We start from the raw sequence: 22310 nt of genomic DNA, 5'->3' as shown, positions 1-22310 counted from the left end.
ATTGTTGTTTCTCTCATTTTCCTCATTCTGACGCCTGCCCTAGTCTTAGTATCCCTATCCCACTTGGAATCAAGAAAAGATTCATATGATATTATCACCTCCCCGCTTCGGTTCACGTTAAATTACGAGTCATCCGGGCGCGAAACATCGCGCACAAGCGAAACGCTACTCGACTTCCTCTCCGATTTGTCCTCCCCAACCGTTGGCTGCGAGCGCACGGAAGAGATGGCGGCGGCGACCCTCGGGATCCGGTCACCTCCCTGCCCGCTCCTCCTCCGCTCCTCCGGGATCCGATCGCCGCCCTCCGGATGCCGCCGCGTCAAACTCCGGCCGGTGATTGCCGGAATCCGCAGACGCCGAATTGGTGGGGGTCGAACGGACGAGGTTGTACGGACGCTGCTTATCGATAACTACGATAGTTACACATACAACATCTACCAGGAACTCTCGGTCGTTAATGGCGGTGAGCTCCCTCTGCTCTTTCCTTTTTGTTTCTTTTCTTTTCTTTTTTCCTTTTACTTTTTTTTTTTTATTTCTCCGATCTTGGAGCCATTCGAAGTTGATGTTATTGGAAGAATGAGTTAAAATGAAGTTGTAATTGCTGCAAGATTTGATCTTTTTAGCTTTACCAATAAGCACGATCTTTACAACTCATTTATCTGTGGATTGTTTTTCATGCGTTGGAGTTCCTTTCTCTATTTACTTTGGGCGACTTTGGAACTTGGCTGAATAGGGAAAGAGGTTACTTGTGCAATATTTACTTGTTTGGAGACACCGTTCCAGATACATGAGCCCCCCCATAGGCTGCCCAATATGCTTTTGGGTCCCTATGCTAATGCTGCTCCTACCTCATAGGCTACGCATATGACCTAATGGAGATTATTTAGTCATACACAAGAACTTCCTGTATAATGAGAAGTCTGCATCTTCTATTTTTCTCTTCGAATTGTTTATATCTGTTTATTTCCAACTTTCTTTGCATATATTTTTCAATTTAAAGACTGTTAAACATCAAGCACATATCATGCATATGGGGGAGCATACAACATATGCGTTGTGTATCCCCTTAGCCACCTGCATAGTGCAACCACCTTTTAATATATCGGTCTAACTAATTCTGTTCTATTCTTTTAAGTATTGTAGAATTTCTTTAGTGTAAACAAAATCATCCAAGAAAGTAGAATGAGAAAAGCTCGTTCATGTTCTAACTTCTAAGGGCTAGTGACTGAATTAGTTTCCTAGAGGAAAGGTGACTTAGTCTCCAATTTGGGTGAAAAGAGGAGTATTAGCAATGATTTAATGAGTGTGTGCTTTATGTGGTTAAGGACATGAAGTGAATTGTTGGTCCATTACCTAATGATTTAAGCTTTTGGGTCAACTAGTTATATGACATGTTATTGGAGCTAGTTTTTTTGGTTCATGAGACTAAATCTTGTCAAGCCAAATTTAATTGTATTTTCTATTATTTAATCGTGTGCAGTATAGAACTGCCCCACATTCTCTCTTTCAATTATCTGTTTGGTCTAGTTGTGAGGATTGAGGAGGGCATATTAAAGCATGATATATTTTTTTGGTTTGTTATCTAATAGCTTAAGATTTTGGCTCAGTTGACTATCTAAAATTGCATAGTTAATGTAGACCAGATTCTTGAATGCAAGATTTTGAATTGACATTTGGGTAACTATCTATTTATGATGTTACATATGTAAAAGCATATGTAGAGTTGACCTGTGCTACCTTTCGCATGTACTTAAGAACTTATAATTTGCAATGAAAAGAATATGCATTGATTTCTACATAAGCATCAAGTAAATGAAAGATTTATAATTTTAAGAGGTGAATGCTGCCTCAATTTATGTGTAGTGTATTAATGCCTGAACTTATCGCTGTATTAGCTTTTACTTCATTCATGTATTAGACATATATTTCACAAATTTTGTGCCTTATACATTCTTCAGTGTATTTTAGCTCAGTGCCACTAGTACTAAGGATATGATCCACTTGATGTGTATAAAAGATGCCTTAAAATTATGTGAAATTTAGTCATTATGCAAAAAAATTTAGATGTCTTTTATGAATAAAGAAGGCGAGACAAAATAAATCAGTAGACATTGTCATGGTATAATTTTTGTCGCATATAGCAAGATTTAAAAGAATCAAACCTTGTTGAACGATCATCTATACAGGTTTTAAGTTGGTAGGTCACGATTAGCCATGTGTTTTATTTTTCTACCTCCACCAAACTTTATACTTGCATTTATGTTCTATTCATTTTCTGTAAACCAGTAAGCCAGTAATTCATTGGGTTGGAGATCTCCAAACATATGATATTTCACATTTGGATGAGTTGAGTGATGAGATCATGATCAGCATATGAAATTTCACATCCCAAGTTTATCCAAACTATCCTTTGGCTAGCCTAATTGGGTTAATTAATTTAAATTATACTAAATTGACCAAAAAATAATTTCACCAAATCTAAGCTATAAATTGAGCAAAATTAAAAACTAAAACACCTTGATGCCCTTACTATAATTCCATATATATAGGCTATAGCAATCCTTTGTCTTGTTTTTTTGACAATTTGTTCATCATTTCCACTCCTCAGTGCCACCTGTTGTTGTTCAGAATGATGAGTGGACATGGGAATACATATCTTATTGCTTGTACGAAGAGAAAGCTTTCGATAATATAGTCATATCGCCTGGGCCTGGGTCTCCTACCTGCCAAATGGACATAGGTTTGTGGCTAGTAAATAAGTCTGATTTGTTTTCTCTCATTATTTTTTCCCTTTGCTTGTTCATGGATGTCACTACTATGAATTAATAAATAAGATTTTCTTGGCATTACAGGAATATGCTTGCAAATACTTCGTGAGTGTGAAGATATTCCAATATTAGGTGTTTGCCTAGGCCACCAGGTGATTGTTCTTTCTTATGTTTCTTGATTTCTTTAAACTATTTTGTATCTCTAACCTAGCATCCTTCCCTCGAGGCCAATAAGGGGTAGTACAAGAATATTCACCTGTTGTCCACTGACTTGTAACTTATTGGTTCATTGTGGCATGAAACCTTAGTACCAGACTCCTTCAAATTCATAAAACATCCCAATAGAATAACTTTTAGGGTAAAGTTTTATAATTTTGTTACAAATGGAAACATAAGCTAATGGAGATTTCTAATTTGACTTATATTTGAACTTACAAAAGAATCTAAGAAGTATCAAATAGCAACAATGGCAATGCCATGCCACCATAGGCGCGACACGTGTCGGTTAACCTGGGGCATGCTAACCGGCTTGCCACTGGCACGCCTTTTAACTTATTTTTAATAAATATTTTAGGATATTTAGAGATGATTCAATCTTTAGTTTTTTGTTTAAGTACATGTATTAAAATATATATTATAGTCCTTTCTTTTTAGATTATTTTTGTAAATGACCTATCTTATTAAAGATATAGCAATAGTCAAATATAAATATTATTCAACACATAATATGATTAAATATATTTATTAAAACTAATATTAATAATTGAGCATTCCATAATATGAGCTCCATAATATAATTGAATATATAATAACATTCAACACATAATATTAATTGATAATAGTTTAATAATTAAAATTAATATTTAGTTGAACACAGAATGATAGAGAGGATTAAAGACTTTATTTGCCAGCACAAAAATAATTGAATAATATTGCATTAAATACTATGGATAATTTTTAAAATTTATCTACTGATAATCTTGCTCATTGTAATGTTTCGATAGTCTTCATATAAATATAAATTTTGCAATTCTTCTATGATATAATATCGATATTGAACATGTATGAGAACAATATGCACCGGCATAGGCACACCATAAGCATATGCAAATTGTAAACGTGGAGTATAATAAAGTATTTTGGCTCTGGTGGGTGTGCTTGATATGATAATAATAATAATGAACTTATAATATTATGTGAGCTCATCTCTCTTGATATCCTATTATCTATAGACTCAAGTTCTTCCCGCATCTGATTGTAATCATGTTGAGCTTGAGATGATCCCTTTTTTCTTGTCTCTTATAAATTTTACTTCGTGGTTGATTGATGATTAAAATTGTCATTCTAATATGAATATACATAATAAGAAAATGGCTAAATTTGATTGATGATGATTAGTGAAAATAAGAAAAGGTTAAAAAAATGGTCTTCACATGACATATCATATTTGTTAAGAAAATGACGAAAGTTGATTGATGATAATTAATGAAAATAAAAAAATTCAAAAAAATAGGCTTCACATTGGCATGGGTCGACATGCACCCCCGTGTCGGACCGGTCATCGTTGTCCAATAGTGTCGGTCCATTGGCACGGTCATCGTTGTCCAATAGTATCCTTGTTTTATTTTAACTTTGAAAAAGTAGGATATGGTAAGGAATCATTCGATACAAACCTGCGAATTATCTGATGAGTATCGTTTCCAATATGGTATCTAATATGATACAAGTAGAATGTAGAAGTATTTGTCCTTCCTAGGATACTATGTAAACAAGGACAAGTTATTTAGTTAGATACTTTTGTGATTACTTACTATGAACTGAATATGAATGGGTAATCTATTTGTACTACTTGAGTTAAAAAAGGAAAAGAGGAAGAAAATTGTACTTATTAGCACAATCAGTCGACATAGTGCTGTGTCACTAGCACAATCTGTGCTAGGTGTCATACCCCATTGGCATGATACTAACCGACACAAGTAACCTTGGAATTAATTATGTATAAAGATATTGAAATTTGAGATTTATTAGACCCTGAAGCTAATAAAAGAATATAGAGATATCTTCCTTTGGGATTTAGCTTTCTTGGAAGCTAAGCAATTTGTCCTAGCAACTTTTGTAAAGTTTCCTTTGTGAAGCCAACTGTAGCCTGTAGGGCCTCAAATGGCTTAGGTGCTGTCATTCATGCAGCTCATAGATGTTATGCTGCCACTAATTGTTTATGTTGCTATCCATTATTCTGAAGAAGTATTTTATTCCTATTTGCCATTTTTGGTATTGATAAACATATTTTTCCCTTTCATATCTCCATATGGTGATAAAAAGTGATTATTTCAAGGAAAAATAATACATATTATGTTATTTTTGAAACCAATGGAAAGGTGGTGATGGTTCACTCTAGTGCGAAATTACTGTGCACTTGAATGTTTTGCTAAACTTCAATATGTATTATCACTGACTACCAAGCCCACATTTTGGTTCCATCTTGCCTCATCACAAGTGTGGATGCTGCTCTTTTGTGTCCTTTCTTTCCAAGTGTTGTTAGGCGTAAGTTTTGTTATTTAAATATCATGTAATGAATAGACATTGGAGATTCTAATAAGAAGGAAGGCTTCTTAAGAAGTTGGAGGATAGTGTAGAAGTTTTTGTAACAAAAATAGAACTAAGGAGACATTTCTTGTGCAAGCAACTAGGAAAGGATATTGCGAGTGAGGGATGAGTACCGGATAGAAGGTTACGAGAAGTTGAAAGCATGTGCTTTTCTATTTATGTTTTAATTGCCCTTTACTTCTTCTAAGACTCAAAAGAAGTGAGCAATATTGAACAAACAATGGTGCCAACTACAAATGTGAAAAGCATCAATAAATTTATGTACTGTGATACCTCCCCATCCTGATAAACGATCACCATGGTAGTGGCAATCGTCACAGTATAGTTAGTCTATTTGGTCTACATGGGGTCAGCATGGGTAGGGTCTTGTATTATGGGATAGGGATGGGTTATCAAGATAGTCCACCACATTTCTGCTGTTTAAGCACTGGTAGTCAGCATGCCCTGCACAGTCAATCTGTCAAAAGCTTAAAAGGTAATTCATTGTAATTATTACATCAGATAAATTGAGCAGAATTTCTTGAAGATAAGGTGTTGAAAATCATCGTTGGGATGTTTGAAGAAGATTGTCTTTGCAAGAAAGGAAGATGTTCTCTTGGTATGAAAGGGTTAGGAAGTGGTAGAATTTGAACAGGATGCCTAGAAGATTAGAAGTTGAAAGATGTTTAAAATATTTTGTTGCATTTATAGATGATATTGCTGCATTACATTTAACAGTTTAGCATATTATTTTATCTTAAATTTTTTACTTATGGATGAATGAGATAGTTGAGATTCATTGATTGGTAATTGTTATAACAGGCGCTGGGGTTGGTCCATGGTGCTCAAATTATTCATGCCCCAGAACCAGTTCATGGACGTCTTAGGTGAGAATTCTCAATCCTCATATAGCTTGCTTTTAGGGTGTCAGCCATCTTTTCTATTTCAAGCATAGTCTTTTAGCCTTGCTTTGCAACTTTTTACAACATTGACCAACATACTCTGTTCAAGTCTGAGTGGATACTAGTTTCTTGTTTTGTCAGTGAAATTGAACACAGGGGTTGCAATCTTTTCTGTAATATTCCATCAGGGAGAAATTCTGGATTCAAGGTTAGTATGATGGTGCTGATATCAACAACCTATTCTTTTATAGATTATTACTGTCTCCTGTCATTCTTGGTCATGATAGGCATATGTTTCAAGATGTATCCCTAATTAAGGGGTCTACTTTTATCAGTTTTTGGTGATACACTGTCCATTTACATTTGGGCTTTGCTTCTTTATACATACTGAAAGTATAGTTCCAGGTTGTGCGGTATCATTCACTTGTAATCCATCCGGACTCACTCCCCAAGGATCTTATACCTATAGCATGGACTACTTCTCTACATTCACTTTCTTTTCATGGGAAGGAACAAGCTGATGTACTAACTGATGCTTTCTGGGGCTCATCAAAGCAATTTCCCAAAATGGCTCATTCAGAGAGTAATATTAATGGAATATCTACTATTGACAACATTGCTGACTTACACAGTACAAATATCCTTATGGGTGTGATGCACTGCACTAGACCTCATTATGGTGTGCAGGTATGTTCTATTTTAGTGAATAGGCTGTGTTATTACTTGTTTAATCCTATTCATTTTAACTTATCTCAATTCAGTTTCATCCTGAAAGCATTGCTACCTCTCATGGAAGACAAATATTTGAGAATTTCAAGAAGATAACAATTGACCATGGACTAAAGACATCAGGGCTACTCGAAAGAAAGGTTCACAATTGTGGTAAACTGAATATGTTAGAGCACTTTAATTTGTTTGCACTAACTTTAGTTTCCTCAACTTCGTCATTTTTCTCTTTATGTTTCAGCCTAGGTAGTAGGTATAGTGGGTGGATACATTACTTGTCCCTACATTTATTATGAATTTTAGGGCAATTGGGCTTTTTTTGTCTCCTAAAATTATATATTACGGCAGGTGTCCCATCCATGTCAATCATTGGAACTACCTCAAACCGAGCTATTACATACCAAAGCTGCAATTGATGTTAACTTGGATATGTTTAGAACTTCTCTCCTTACACTCAAAAACAGGGGTGCCAAGTATTTGAAATTGCAATGGAAGAAGCTTGATGGTTTTCTAGGTCAGGTTGGTGGGTCAGAAATTATCTTTTCTGAACTGTTCGGAGGTAGTAATGCTGAAGATACATTTTGGTTAGACAGCTCCTCAACAGATCAGGTATTACTAATGTATCTTGACGTTAGTGCCTTGTTTATTTGAATTCATTTTTTAGTAGTTCACTGAAGAATATAAATGATAAGTTACAGTTTATTATTTGAATGCTTATTTTGCCAAATTTTTTGTTCTAATTGTAGTGTCTAAGTTTCATTTGCCTTGTTTTATTCATGTTGCAGCAATGTTTATGTTGATGCGATAGTGTATAGTGTCTCTATTGGCTTCAAAAGAACTTGTTAAAACTTCTTTCCTTTTTTGTCATATCTGATGCCAATGCATGAAAAAATAAGATGTTAACATGGTAGAGAATTTGGCAGAACTAAAATGTAAACTGTTATGTGGCAAATAGTATCTCCATGGCAAGACAATTTCATCTCATAAATTTAATTTTAACTAAAATTTTATGGATTTAAATGACTCTTAATTTGTAAGACAAGTCCTTATACACTTCCAAATTGATACACTATGCTCACATTAATTGGATGTTCTGACATGTAACCTTTCCTTGATAAGTGGCATTATGGATGGAGGCTACAATTTTTGGGTGAAATGCTTTAAATGAAGGTGGGAATTTCTTTCGAGGTAAAAAATAAGATCTTGTGGAAGTTTGAAGGATCACTTTTACATTTCTCATACTATAACATCTGCGGTTGTGTCAATTTGGTATAAAATTGAATCCTATCAAGAGGATAATGCATGATACTGAATTAACACCTTATCAGTTGGATATACTTGCCACATAGACATATCAGCGTAATTGAAGCGATAAGTTTTCACTTTTAAGTAGGTTATGAACTTCTTTGTAGTGTTGTTCAATACATGTTTGGCATTGAAGCACAACTAAGGAATGATCAGAATTTCTTTCCTTGTTCTTCTTTTAGCCAATGGACAACCTGTAATCATAATTTCTTTGCAGATTGAAACTAGGATGAGCTTAACATTATTCTGACCATTTTTTTTCCTATGTCAAATTGTTAATGCACATAAGAGGAAAGAAAATTCCACTCATGCTTTTTAGCCCATGTCATTCAACATAAATACCTTGAGTGCCTAATGTAGTTACGACTTATGATACTATCACAAAGAATTTCAGTTTTATCTTACTAAGGAAAGTTTAGAGATAAACCATTTTTTTCATATTCATGCACCATCTTTTGCTATAATTGTACGCGATCAAACAATGATATGCACGAGATAGAAAATTTCATTGTTAACTTGTATTACCTTCTTTTTATTTTATCTAATTTATGAGATCATTTCTTTTAGAATAGGGCACGCTTTTCATTTATGGGTGGTAAAGGAGGGCCTTTGTGGAAGCAAATGACATTTCGCCTCGCTGACCAAAGGTTTGAATAGTTTCTATCAAGTTGGCTAGGAAAAATCATCGTGTTATAGGTCTTCATGTATTTTAGGATTTTGTATCTTTAGTTCATTCACCAAATCATTGACAAGCTTGTACAATATGTGTTAGAAGAATGACAGCCAAAGGTGGAGGTTACCTTGCAATTCAAGATACCAGTGGAGCCATGAGCACCACATTTCTCGATGATGGTTTCTTTGATTTCCTTACTAAGGTACATTTCTGTACTCTACAACATGTCTACCATTTGATATGTCCAGCATTAGTATTAGAAGTTACTAATCTACTATATGCTGAAATCATGGTCTTGTCTCATTATCAGAACAGATAGTATAAATGTTTGTTTTATGCCTTCATCATTATAATCATCAACATGGCAAATTCCTAGGAACTTTACCATACGGGATTGGCTACATAGTAGATGTCTAAGTTAGGAAGGTTTAATTGAGTAAGGTACATGTTCCCATTTAGTTTTATACCAATCCTGAAATCCCATTCAGTTTTAGTGATCTTTATTATTAACTTTTAACTGGACATCCAACTTCCAAGAAAGGTGCATTTTAATTGCAATCTCATGAGGTTCAAACTTGAAGAAGTCCATGTGCATGCCCATTTTCATATGCTTTTACAGATGGTTGTGCACTATGAAACACTGGCACCTCATTTGATACTCCATATTCATATCTCTGATTCTTTCATTCATGTTACCAATTGTTTGAAAGGAGAAAAGAAATAGCACTCGTGATACTTAAAGTTGTACTGGATGGAGAAGGTTATGAACTTATAATGATTCCTTTTAGTGATGAAAATGTATGCAAAATTTCAGACAAATAAAACTGAATAGTCTTGCAATGTTTAATTTGGCTTGGTGAATTTTTTTGTGATGTATATTGACCTTCATTTTATTGTATAGATTTTGAGTTCTAAATATACTTAGTTTTGAAATTTATTTGTAGAGATAACAATCATGAATTATATCTTCCTTTCCTTTCTTCTTTTGCATGATAAAATCTTAATGTTATATATACACACATATGTGGGATATTTTGTGATGGATGGTTATATGTATTTGGTATTTAGTATGCTACATCCTATAGTGTCATGGCATATTTTCAAGATTCTAGCCATTTTTGTGCTTCATAAGTTGTGCAGTATGGAAAACATATTACTTTTGCATGCAAAATCTGCTTTTTAGCAATGGTCAAATTCTTGGCATAAACTCATTTTTGTTGTCATATATGTCAGGAACTTCAATTGTTTCATTATGATAAAAAAGATTATGAAGGATTACCCTTTGACTTCTGTGGTGGATTCGTTGGCTTCATCGGGTATCCTTTTAGTTCTTTGTTTAATTAAAAATAGCATGTTTCATGAAGTTATTTCATAATTCATACTTGGCTACATATGTTCTAGTATGGTGGGTGATGAACAATTTCTCGTAAATGCTAATATCCAATTGTTCCTGTTAGTTAGTGTTATGAATGTTCATTAGCAAACCAAATTGTCATGACCCAAAATTAAAATCATGATCGATCATGTACCTCAGTGCACTTGAAATACACGAAGCCTTAACTAATATTTTTCTAAGTCTCAAAATAACAAGAATTTAATTATGAACAAATAACTCCCATAAATATAACCCAATAATAAAGAATCCCCAATGTCATCGATACTGTGTCACCAATCAAACTAAAATAACAGATAGTTTAGAATAAAATATCTAATACAACCGATGGACAAGATAGTAAAATCCTAAGTGGAGGTGGGGTCCCGGTGCATCTCGCTTTGTCGCTATATGGATCAACATCTGAAATATTAGAAGAGGAAACCCATGAGCCAATAAAGATAGCTCAGTAAGTGGAATCCATTCAAAAAGCAAATAAATTCGAATCCATAACATAACTTTAAATAACTACAAGTCCAACAATATAAAATGAAAATCTTATTAAGCTTGCTTATGATAATATTAATAACAATACATGTAATAATAGAGTAAATCATATCTCATAGCATGGTTCGTGTCTATATGCTGAAATTCTTTCAATATTAATAATAATGTCATATGTCTCAACTTAGGATTGTTCCTGAGTATCCGTATCAACTACGAGTCACCTCAATATGCACTTTAGAGTTAGGGTTTTATCCCGATTTCAATTAAGATTCGACCGAAGATTTTGCAGCCACTTCCTCCTCGTCACAACACGGGTGAGAGAAGGAAAAGAGATCGCACGTGCAGTGCACGTGAACCACTTTTTTTCTGGTTCTCATGGATTCTGTAATAAAATAAGATATAGAGAGGCAATTTAGCAATTTTGATCTTTACATGTATGTATTCCTTATGTTGTGTCTGAGGAACATCACAATTGTATGTATATTCTAGAAATCCCGTAATGAGAAAGGGAATACAGGTTTCTCTTATAACATTGTATTTAGAGCCTTTCAAAACTCATTAACTCCATTAATCTATATACTTCTTTATTCTATATTTTGGTGAAGTGTGGAGAAGTATGACATCCTCTTATCTATTATCTATCAATTTAAGGTTGTATCGGGACCGCACTTGAGGAGGCGTGTTAAGACATGATACATATGGTTAATCATTACCTAATAACTTAAATATTTTAGGTCAATTGGTTGTCTTACAAGCAAAATATAATCCAACATCGTATTGAAGATGATTGAAGAAAACAATTGTACATTAAGCTTTACTGCAGCACATACTGTGTCACTAGTATGATAATACTTGATGGAAACAGCCTATGCCAAAAATTTGGTAAGCCTGTATCTCCCCAATCCTACAACCACAGGAGTTTAGGAATTTTAATTTACCACAATGATCCTATCTTTTCAATGCAAATATGGGATGATTCTCACCCATTCAGTGGAGATTAGTTTTTAGATGAATACTTGAAATTGTGGGAGGAAGCTGAACAGTTCTTCAAAGAAAAATTTAGGTGATGTATGTTTTTCAAGGAATTTTCTCAAAGCAGTTCCTTTGGGTCAGCTAGAACCTGTGCATTTGGCTGTAACACCTTGCATATTTTTTTTCCCTTTGTTAGTAGACTTGCTATAAGCCTATAATGTTTTATGGAATTTGCTTTCTGTACTGCCCCATAAGTGCATTCACCTGCTAATTCTCTTAAATCAAAGTCTGGCAGGTACAACCTTAAAGTTGAATGTGGTGCATCATCAAACAGTTACAGATCAACCACTCCGGATGCCTGCTTCTTCTTTGCTGATAACCTTGTGGTGATTGATCACAGTAATGGAGATGTATATATTCTGTCAATATGTGACAGATATAGTTCTCATAGTGGCAATGGACCTTGCATTGGCTCAAAGGAGAAATCATGGTTGGTTGAGACTGAGAAGAAGCTTCACAGGTTAAAAGTTGTGGCCTCAAAAAACTTCAACAAGAAGAAACCGCTTGATGGATCATTTGTTGCAAATAGAAATTGTTTTGTTGTTGACAAATCAAAACAACGATACATCAAAGACATTGAAAAGTGCCTGAAGTTCATTAGAGATGGAGAAAGCTATGAATTGTGTTTGACAACACAAATGAGGAAGAGGGTTGGGAACATAAATGCCCTCAGACTCTACCTTAGTCTAAGAGATAAGAATCCAGCTCCTTATTCTGCTTGGCTGAATTTTGCCGAAGACAACTTACAAATCTGTTGTTCCTCTCCTGAAAGATTTCTACAGTTGGATAGGAATGGTGTGCTAGAGGCAAAGCCCATCAAGGGTACTATAGCACGTGGTAGAACCCCGGAAGAAGATGAACATCTTAGATTACAGCTTCAATACAGGTAAGATTTATAAGCTACATTTTCATTACTATTTCATTCTTATACTTTGATAATGAAACTGTGGTTGAACATGTAAAATGTTGAAATAATATACCATTGGGAACTAGGGATCAAGATTTGTGATATGACATTTTATGAAATTGAGATTCTATATTGCATATGTTGGTTAGCATGATCGATTATACTTCTATTAGTAACTCACCCACTACTAAAAGCTTAAACTGTTAGAGAATAGTAGGTTTTATTTTTTAAATTCTAAATTTTTACTACTTTGATGCGAACAGGGTTAGCTTGGATCACATCAAGGAGACATTGGACTCAATGGATTGAGTCTAGTTATTTTATCTGCTTATTTAATTTAGTTAGAGTCTTAGTAGGTTAGAATTTTATCTTATTAGCTAAATTCAATTCTGCACAGTTTCGAAAAAATATTCGCAAGATATTCTACAGATGTCCGAATAATATCAAACCAGTTAGAGAAGATCGGCGACTTCCTCATCTATAACTTCATATTCGGAGTTTCCTTAGATTTGGCATCTATCTACGGCGAAATGAATGTTTAATCCGAAAAGATAAGAAAGACTAGTTTAGTTAAGTTGTTTAGGACTATTTAGATTTAATCTCTATAAATTTAATCTTTATGGCTTATACTTTAGGTATGCATGAATGAAAAATTAATTGGCTTTTGTCTTACATCCTAGTATCTCTCCTGTCAACTTGGCTGCCGGCCTCAATCTCCCTCTTCTCTCTTTACCAACCAACACCGCCTTTCTTGTTGGAATGGTATCGTCCAACTTCTAATCTCTCTCGTCCGCCGATCTCCCTATTCCCATACGGCAAGCCTACTTCTCTCCCTTCTCCTCTAAATTATCAATCTACCTAACCACCATCATCATCATCCACCATCGACGCCATCTCCATTATTATCTACAAGCCGAACCACACCCGTCACCTACATCACTATCGGTTTGTCATCCATATTAGACCCCAATATCACCAACTACTAAAAGCTTAAAGTGTTAGAGAGTAGTAGGTTTTATCTTTTATATTCTAAATTTCTAATACTCCCACTCATTTCTTGGCTTGAGACTTTTTTTTTATATGCCAAAGAGGTTTTTGTCCTATTCTTAAGAGGTTTCAACTTGAGACATCCTTTATATTCTTAAAATGGAGAAGTTTTTCTTATCTAATTAATTACAAGTCAGATTTAGTAGGATTTAGATTCAGGATTTCTTGTTCTGATACTATATTAACTCAATAACTACTCTGAAAGCTTAAGCTATTAAAGACTAGTTATTTTTATCCGTTATATTCTAACTGATAGAAAAAAGCTGTCATTTTGCCCTTTTGTTATGGTAGTATCTGTCCATGTGTTCTAATTATGAATTTTCCTGCCTCTAATATGCTTCTTTGATCAGTCTTTTCTGAAGTACTTTTTTTTAATAGTGAAAAGGATCAGGCTGAAAATTTGATGATTGTTGATCTCCTAAGAAATGATCTCGGTAGAGTTTGTGTGCCGGGGAGTGTGCACGTCCCTCGTCTCATGGAAGTGGAATCTTATGCAACTGTTCACACTATGGTGAGTACAATCCAGGGAAGGAAGAAATCAAATCTAAGCCCCATTGACTGTGTAAGAGCTGCCTTTCCCGGAGGCTCGATGACTGGGGCCCCAAAACTTAGGTCAATGGAGATTCTTGATACACTTGAAAGTTGTTCGAGGGGTGTCTATTCAGGATCCATTGGATTCTTTTCGTACAACCATACATTTGATCTGAACATTGTAATCCGTACAGTTGTTTTACACGATGGTGAAGCTTCGGTGGGAGCAGGGGGTGCAATTGTAGCATTGTCAAACCCTGAAGATGAGTATGCTGAAATGATGTTGAAAGCAAAGGCCCCAACAAAGGTTGTTGAAGAGAGCACCACAGAAGTGGATGCATGCGGTGGTTCATTTGAGATGGTTACATGATGGAGCACACTACCTGATACATGGCCGTGTGTAACTTCACAAAAGCTTCTCACAACGTCCCACTATTATTTTCACCCCACTTTTCTTGATTACATTTATCGGATTATTTCCCTTTCGTGGTTATACCATTGTAATAAAGGAGTGCATGTGCATTTGCTATGAAAATGTAACAATATGAATCACAGGAAGAGGCTGAAAATTTTTATTTATATACATTTTTTTTTTTTTCTGAGAAATTTAATCTCTGGGATTTGAACTGACGTTTCTTGTTAGATTGATGTTATGGCCGATGATTTGTTCTGTAAGAACTATGTTTTGCATTAGGATCGGATGCCAGCAAGATCTGCCAGATGTTTTTACTACACCATTTGAAAGAGATGATGCAGACTTCACACCTACCCATGTCAAGCATCATCTTGTGGCTTTCCTTTTGATAATGCATTGGTCCCAAGTAAATGAAATGTTTTCAAAATGAACAGCCTTCCTTATATGATAGGCATGTTTTTACTATTTTTATTTTACTTTGCTCTCAGTCTATATAAAAAGAGAGAGATGAAAATTTGACGCTCGATTAGACATGAAAATTCTCTTCCCGTTCATCCAGCCAAAATGAATAACTAATTAGATATACAAGTATTCTGTATTAATGAAAAATTCTCTGTTTCTTCCTCTAGCAAATTACTAGTTCACAATTATTGAACACAATCTGTAGTTACTAGCTAATGTATGTTATTTCTACATTTACTTTTTTTTTAACGAGTTTTGTAGATTTATTATGTAATATGCAGTAATTAAATAATTATAGTTTTATAAATTTTGCAGTTTTATTATGTAATTCGCAGTTGTTGAACTGTTAGTATTTTCGAGTTCATAATTTTATTATATAATATGCGGTTATTGAACAAGTAATTTTTATAAATTTCAGTTTTATTATGCAATTCATAGTTATTGAACACTTAGCCCCCCCGACAAAAATAGTTTTATTCTAGAATAAGTCTTGTTAGCCTCTTCTCATATACTAATTCATCATGCTTTTTCATCTTATTTCATACAACTTTTAAAAAATAATTTAGTAATAACCTATAATTGCTATATTGCCCTAGATTAGATATCATATCAGCTACAATTGAAATTCATTCTCTCTCTCTCTTCTCTCTCTCTCTCTCATTTTGAAAGACAATTATGTCACATAAATATACTATGATATTAGTACTACAACGCAGTACAAAAGACATAAGTTTACACTGCCATGCTGTCAAGCACTACATAGCTATATGTAGGGTAATTAAGTCGAGTTTGATCGAGCCTATCTCTGATTAAGCTTGAATTAAAAATAATTTCGAGCCTCAATTTGTGATCAAGCTTGAATTAAAATCATTTCAATTCAAGCCAATTTTGAGCTCGAACCGAGATCAAGCTTAAATGAGTTAATCAATAAGTAATTTCAAGCCTTAATCAATTCAAGCCAAATTTCAAACCTGATCAATTAAACTAATCTGTCCAGTTCAATCCCTAAAATAATATGCTTTATATACATGTTAAAACCATGAGTAAAAGGAGATTAGATTTGTGGAAGCATACCTGAATCCATTGATGGAAGAAATAAAGCGAGAGATGATCCTTGTAATAGCCTTCCTCTTTTATCCTTAGTGAATATCACAAAATTTTCTCGGAAGAGGAGATACGTGAGGAAAAGTCACTAAGCCAAAAGTGGGGACCATTACCCCATGATTATAGTTTTCTTTATTTCTAATTCTACCCCTCATAGAAAAAGAAATTACATAACGGTATCTACACATAAATTCCACAACAATTATACTCTTAAGATAATTAATTAATAATTAATTATATCACTTAATTTTGGACTTATTTAAATGATAGCATATACATGTTAATTATTTACATGTGTGGCCCAATTATTAAAATAATATAAATTAATCCAATATGTATATCTGAGATATTACCTTTTTTTGTTTAGTGAAAAATTATATATCTGAAACAAATATAAAAAGTGAGGTTTGGGACAGTCAGCGTGACATCTATAATAATTGCAGTGATGATTTAATCGTATATGATAGAATTATAAGAAAAACGTACTTCACTACATCTTTTAGATTCAATGAAGTGCACATTAGCTGTGCAGGTGGGTTGAGTTGGTGGCTTGACAAACAGCATAGCGTACAACGTTTTACTAAGAAAATAATGATTTAAAACCCATGATATTTCACATTGATTGTGTAGAATATTGCAAGCTCCAATGCAAATTGTCTCATCATTGATAAGTACACAAGAAGAGGGAGAATTTATTTATGTCGGATATGATCAGTCCTTTTTTTTTTAATAAAAATATTTTTAAAATTCTCAAATCAATCTCTAGTCTCTATGCTCATAATTAAAGTGACAATGTTAATTTTTCTATTAAATTTAATTAAGTACCATAGCTAGTTTAGTAATTTTGTTAGATTATATTAAAATCTACGTATCTTCTCTAACAAAATAAGATAAAAATATTTTTATCTTTTCAATATTATTCAGTTAAGTTTAATGAAAGAATTAACCGTATCACTTTAGTCATGAGTACAAAGACTGACTTGAGATTTTTTGAAGTACATGCGTCAAAATAATTTTAGGCATGAAAGATAAAATATATTTAACTAAAAAAAAATTGACAAAGTTAGATGACAAATCACCTGTTGTCTTTTACAAAGTTTGCAAAAGATGACGCTCAGAAAGTAAAATTGATGATGATGATGATGTTAGGAATCCACCTTTTGATAGAGTGGAGTATGAGAAATAGCCTCCGATAAATTGAAATGTGGTTGAAAATCAGAGAAGAATATAATTAAAATCAATTTATACCCTTTGAATTATTGTAATGAAATAAATATTTCAATTCACTCTATTAAATTTGTTTGTTAATTATATGCAGAATAGAGAGTATGGTTAAATCTAGTCTAAGAGTGATGATATATGTGGAAACTTGAGAAGCAATTATAGCAGTAATGAAATAAATGAAGCTAACAAAATAAAAAATTAGAGTTGATGAAACTTAATTAATTTAGATTGAAATAATAAATAATATTAAACAAACATATTAAATATTAGGTTTTAAGTTTGAGTAATTGAAATTTGGAGTAATTTGCATAAACAGAGTTGATGAAAAGCATTGTAAGTAGTATGTAATCCCAATGAGCTATTTAAACTTTGGATACTTAGTAAAATAAGTGTGCTAGCTAATTATTTGATAGTGATGCTATAAATTTTGTAAGCAGGAGACCATAATGGAAGAATGTTGTGAATTTTAATTTGACAATATGTTATTAATAAAATGGAGATTAAAAGGAAATTTCTCAGATGAATAGGACTCTTAGAAAATTGCTTGTGCTCAATATATTAGGAGCTACAAATATATTGGTATGTTGTCATGAGTTTTATTTTGAATAGTCATTCTTGAACATTTAAACTGCAAAGTTGTTAATTGGTTAATCAAGGAAAAATAATATATATATATATATATAATGATGTAACCAATAATAAGAATGACAGAGTTGGGCACCCATTGAGAATACATTGGGTGTTATTATATATGTTCACTTATTGGCGTATAAAGAGTTTATTCTGTTTCATTTTATTGTATATAAAAAAAATTAGGATTGTAATACCAAATGATTGTGAAATTTTGGTTGTTGGCAACTAGATGACTTAGTTGGAAAAGTTCAAAGCAATGACATTTTATTAGTTACAGAATAAATTAGTATGCATAGCAGGCAGCTAGGAGTTTATTATATAATAGTACCATGTATTCTAGATTTTCATTTAGTAATTGTTGATGTCATAATTAATGCCATGAGAATACAATTGTTATTACCATATGGAGACAGTCTGCTTGCTAGAATATTGTATATAGCTAGTATGTCTGAATTGAATAGTGTCAAGGGGATGGATAGTCCATGGATTAAGATGTTGCAAGGTGATTAGATTGCACTGTAAATATTTGAGATAGTTAACTAATATTGTATATATTTTATGTAACTTTGTGTGTCATTTAATGTTATCTAGAGTAAAATATTAGTTATCCTATGTATTAAGATTAAGTATTACCTGTGATAATATAGTGGAGCTAGATTTTGTTGTGCTATCGGAATGTTATACAATTATTTTTAGATTTGAATGGTCAATTGAGTATGAAAATTCCGGGGAGATGGAGGAAACCTAGAGTGACTAGGTAAAGAAGAAGTGGAAAGTCAAATCCAAATTCAAATTAAACTTAGAAAATCAAAACTAAGTAGGGATATAACAAAAAAAAAGCAAGAATAGATTGGGAGACGCCTAAAAATCTAGATGCTATTTTTCTTTAATGTAGAAAAACCTTTTTTGATGAATTAAGAGAGAAAAAACTTCGGATCTAATCAATTGGAATACCTTAGGTAGTCTTTTGACTCCTTTTATAGTTTCACAATTTCATCGAAGAAATTGGATGGCCGACAACCTCGTGTGTACCCTTGGTGTTCTCATGCCAACTCTTCTCACCTTGTTGAACGTTGTAGAACTAATTTTATGCTATTTACACCATTGATTTTCAAGTTTGCATCTTCCCTTCGTCGTCAAGCTTCTCTTCTCTAAGATGAATTTTGTTTCACCTCTGATCGAGTTGTCGCATTATGCATCCTTCCCGACTTGTTGGAGACTATCGACATGTTAGTCTCAAACTGGCGGTGGTGGTGATCATCACTTCTTCTTCCTTAATTGGTCTCCTGTCGAGGGGAGAGGAATGAGAGTGGAATCGATTGGACTTGGGTTGGGTGCAGCCTAGCCCAAGGTATGAGTGGGCTACATTACAAGTAGCCCAACCTAAATTGGTTTGGGTTGGGCCTTCCCCAACTCGATGGGTATTGTTGGTGGGTGGCCTAGCCGAGTTTAAATATAAAAATTACCTAGTTTGCTTTCTAGTCATTTTGTCTAATTTTGATTATGTTAATTGATCTTGTCTTGCATTTAAATTCAATATATTTGAACCAGTACTATTTATGGCAAAGAAAATCTTGTCGCCTATATAATTCCTAATCAAGAGGTGGGAGGTTTTTTGTTTTTTTTTTGTTTTTTTTAAGGAAAGTCCGTAGATTGATTCATATATCATTAGTTTCAATCAAGTGATTACAACTAGATACCATGGAAGAAAAGGAAAATAGGGTACAAACCCTAAGAACAAGCCCCTCACTTGGTTGTATTATGTTAGATTTTGTAATTGACAAATTGGTGATTAAACAAAGTTAGTCATATTGTATTCTCTAGTTTTTTACTGTATGAGCTGTGGCATAATGTCTTATAATGGAAGATAAATAGAGCTGGTGCGGCAAAGATTAAAATTCATTTGAAGGTCATTCGAAGCTTGTTTGAAGTCTGTTTGAAGCTTGTTCGAAAATTTTGAACAAATCTTGCTCAAGAGCTCCAGAAGATAAAGCTAAGTATTTTGTTCGAACAAACTTCAATTGTTTGAAGTCGTTCGAACAAAATTTCAAACAAGATTTTCTCGAGAGCTCCAGAAAAATAATGCTAAGCTGTTTATTCAAACTTGTTCGAACAAACTTCGATTGTTCAAAGTCGTTCGAAGAAAATTTTCAAATAAGATTTTCTCAGGAGCTCCAGAAAAATAATGCTGAATTGTTTATTCGAAGTTGTTTCGAACAAACTTCGAACAAGATTTGCCCAAGAGCTTTATAAGTCATTCAAAGTAGCTTTTAATGAATTTGTTCAAACATGTTCGAACATGTCGAGAAATGTTCATTTTTTTAGTCCAAATTAGGGTTGGAGAAGCTTACCTTTTATGGGCTATAAAAGGAAAAGTCTTGAAGAAAAGGGTACAACTCCTAGAGGCCAAAAAATCTCTTTTGAGATCATTCCAAGGTGGAGTTAGGAAAATCAATGTTTCATCTTGTTGGAGTTCCACTATATTAAAGATTCAATTCAACATTGTCTCAAGGGTTATAGAGGCAAGCCTACAACCTTAAGGGTCATCATGGATACCAAGCACGGAAAGCGATATATTGAGGGGGAGTCAAGCAAAGCATCATCGAGAGGATTGTAGGAAATAATAATGGCATTGTAAGTGTTTTGTAACCGTTATCTTTATAGTGCTTGGTTTGATCTCATAGAAGAGATTCGTGGGTTTTTTAACTCTTGGTTGATAAAGTGTTTTTCCACGTTAAAATTATTGTGTTTGATTGTGTCTTATGTTTCATATTTTGATTATCTCTTATCATTCTAAGTGAAATAAATCTATTAATAGGTAATTATATTTTCATATTATAGATCAGACTATAGTAAAAGCAGAGTATCAAGTATCAAAAATAAGCACTCAAGCACAATAAGAAAATAGGAGACAAAGCAATGTTCTAAAAACAAGCCCCCCATTTGGCCAACTATGGCTGTATTACAAATATAACAACATGAGTCTTAAAAGTCTGAGCACTCAACAAAGGAGCACGCTCACATAGAAATCCAGGCTCATCAAAGACAAAATCCAGTGATCATAATGAAATCACATTAAAACTCCTTTTGAGTAACTTGTGAAACCAATAGCAACACCAAGAACGAAACAATAAAAGAAAAATGCATAGAGCGAGGTGAGAATGATAGCTCCACCAAATACAACCACAAAACTGAGAAACTAATTTCCCAAAGCATAGATGAAATTTATAAACCAGGACAACAAGACTAGAGCATAAAGCGAGGTGAGGCGGAGCCGATAAGGCAAGGGTGACTGCTGTTGAGGGTCGAGACTATGGAAGGCAAGATCCACGGTGATCGGCGTGGACAACGACGGTATAAAAGCAAGACATATGAGGTCTACAACAGTCGGCAGTGCAGAGGGTCGAGGTGCAAACCGGGGTGAGACCCATGACCCCCGGCGCTCGGCACAAACGATGGAGTCGCAAATATCCAAGGAGAGGACAACAGCGAGATAGATGGCTGAGGCGTCAACAATAGTGGAGTTGCTAGGCATCGGTCGGCATACGACAATGAGAGGAGAGACATCAGACTTTTAGAGAGGGAGAAGAGGAAGGAAAGTGCTTCCCTCCCTTAGCCCGTGGCTAGGGAGAGGAAAGTCTCACCGCCGCCGTTGGCGAGGGAGAAGCTCCCTCTGGGAGGGAGAGAAAAGGGTCTTTGCGCCAAACCCTAGCAAAGCTAGGGTCAATGCAGAGCCTACCATACCCTCAAGAGGTGGGAGTTGAAAGCAACTCAAGTAACAGAGAGTACCATAATTGATTCTTGATGCAATTGGAAATTGAGATTAGGATGGGATGTTCTAACAAGTTTCAAACGGGGATAATCATAAGAAGTTAAAGAACAGTTTGCTAATTATTTAATGTTCGTTGACTTAAGAAAGGTGGATAAACTTCCAATTGAAGTGATTTCCCATGGTCTAGTCACAAGTAGACTTAAAAACTCGGTTATCCAAGAAAATAATTCGATCTTCACGGATCCACCTCTGTATACAGACATGTGGGTGTTTGGTAAAATTGAATTCCAGAATGACACATATCCACTGCATAGCGGGGCCCACCATGGGGCCTACGGTTTGCC

General features: G+C 34.2%; 1 protein-coding gene across 2 annotated transcripts; it reads left to right on the top strand.

Moving 5' to 3' along the window:
* LOC140796784 (probable aminodeoxychorismate synthase, chloroplastic) lies at positions 1-14962 on the top strand. Of its 2 annotated transcripts, none has more exons than XM_073149899.1 (13): positions 1-463; positions 2609-2740; positions 2853-2920; positions 6177-6241; positions 6398-6464; positions 6662-6943; positions 7018-7125; positions 7331-7591; positions 8855-8934; positions 9063-9162; positions 10194-10276; positions 12107-12757; positions 14204-14962. In XM_073149899.1, the coding sequence occupies exons 1-13, from the start codon at positions 226-228 to the stop codon at positions 14724-14726; spliced, it is 2658 nt and encodes an 885-aa protein (XP_073006000.1). In that variant the 5' UTR covers positions 1-225; the 3' UTR covers positions 14727-14962. The 2 variants fall into 2 exon arrangements, with proteins under 2 accessions (XP_073006000.1, XP_073006010.1); XM_073149909.1 differs by having other exon boundaries at positions 7-463; positions 2629-2740.
* Positions 14963-22310: the final 7348 nt, after the last annotated feature.

This window comes from Typha latifolia, chromosome 1 (assembly GCF_019914945.1).
Source record: "Typha latifolia isolate L0001 chromosome 1, TyphaL0001v2, whole genome shotgun sequence".
Lineage (NCBI taxonomy): Eukaryota > Viridiplantae > Streptophyta > Magnoliopsida > Poales > Typhaceae > Typha > Typha latifolia.
This window is presented reverse-complemented; position numbering and strand designations above follow the sequence as displayed.